The 1408-nt window shown below is 45.8% G+C and overlaps 1 protein-coding gene across 1 annotated transcript; it reads left to right on the top strand.

Annotated features, from left to right (window-relative positions):
- The first annotated feature begins 507 nt into the window (after nt 1-507).
- LOC109485974 lies at nt 508-1376 on the top strand. Its single transcript, XM_019789674.1, has 2 exons — nt 508-822; nt 945-1376. Exons 1-2 carry the CDS (start codon nt 682-684, stop codon nt 1368-1370), a joined length of 567 nt encoding a protein of 188 aa, XP_019645233.1. The 5' UTR covers nt 508-681; the 3' UTR covers nt 1371-1376.
- The last annotated feature ends 32 nt before the right edge of the window (nt 1377-1408 follow it).

Here is a 1408-nt window from a genome sequence, read left to right as displayed (position 1 = left end):
TAAATATAATTCTAACACAGCTAATCCATGATGATACTAAAGCTCAACTTTTTTGGTATGTTTTCTTAAGGAGAGTATTATTACATTCTGTAATTCAGCAGGTATGTCAGTTATTTACAATATGGTGTCACTTTTGTAGTGATTTAGATACGATTTTTCTAACGTATACATGTACTGATATCTGAGTAGGGCATGAATGATGACACAGATGAATGAGCTGAAAATTCTTATACAGTATATACACTAAAACATTAACATCGAATGAACTATGGCATCTTTCCTTTCAACTTTGTAAAGTTGGTGTGCTATTCTATTGTTTTACGTACAGCCCAACACTATCTCCATTACTTTCGATGAAAACACCTTCACAAAGCCCTCCTGTGACAACTCCAAAGTCGTCAAAACCACAGGCAGCAGCCGTGGGCTTGCCAGAATCAGCAGTCGTGGGCTTGGCGGTCGGAGTGCCCCTGTTCCTGATCATCCTCGCGATGGCGGCCGGCCTCTGTTTCCTGAGGAGGAAATTACGCCCTTCTGCCGAACACGTGGGTGTGCGCGCGTCGGGACAGACTCAGCAAGAGGTATTTTAACTTTTTTGTGTGTGCTGTTAGTGTTTGAGAACAGGAGTTTTCGTAGGGAAAGTGTAAAAATGGCTTTAATATTGATCTCTGTCCTGGGCCAACAATGTACGGCTGGCCGCTAACGAGTGGCCGTGTTACACTACAGGAAGCGCCTATCGGCTTAGCTGAAGTTAACACAGACGACCCTCCATACAACAGTATCGAACACGTGGGTGCGCGCACGTCGGGCCAAACTCAGCAACAGGTATTTGAATTTCTTGTGTTTCTATTGTAGTTTGTCTTCATAGAAAAAGTGTAATGGCTTTGATTTTCATCTCTGTTCTGGGCTAAACCTGGCCTCTAACGAGTGGTCTTGTTACACTACAGGAAGCGCCTATCGGCTTAGCTGAAGTTATCACAGACGACCCTCCATACGACAGTATCAACGAAGATCAGCGTGATGTCTCAGATGACAATCCATACAACCCAATCATTGAAGATAGACGTGGACGTCAGGAAAACCCGTACCAGAACCCCGAGACTGTGACAGAACCGGTAGCCGACAGGATCACTAGTTCCTATCTTCAGTTTGCTGGAGTTGAGGACAGCATGAATTCACCGGACAGCAGGACGGATGATGAACAAGGCCATGACGTGTCCATTCCAACTCCACGTCCCGGAGACGACCAGAGCTCCTCTGTGACAGAACAGATGGCCGACAACATCTATAACCAAGTCAACGACGACGGGTCTGAACAAGAACAGAGTGAGTCGCCTGACGAGAACAACGTTTACATCGACATCATCGGCTAGTGCGTGTGTGTGTGTGTGTGTGTGTGTGTGTGGTGGTG

This window comes from Branchiostoma belcheri, unplaced genomic scaffold, assembly GCF_001625305.1.
Source record: "Branchiostoma belcheri isolate BF01 breed outbred unplaced genomic scaffold, Haploidv18h27 scaffold794, whole genome shotgun sequence".
NCBI lineage: Eukaryota > Metazoa > Chordata > Leptocardii > Amphioxiformes > Branchiostomatidae > Branchiostoma > Branchiostoma belcheri.
The sequence above is the reverse complement of the archived record's forward strand: the minus strand, read 5'-3'. Positions and strand labels throughout refer to the sequence as shown.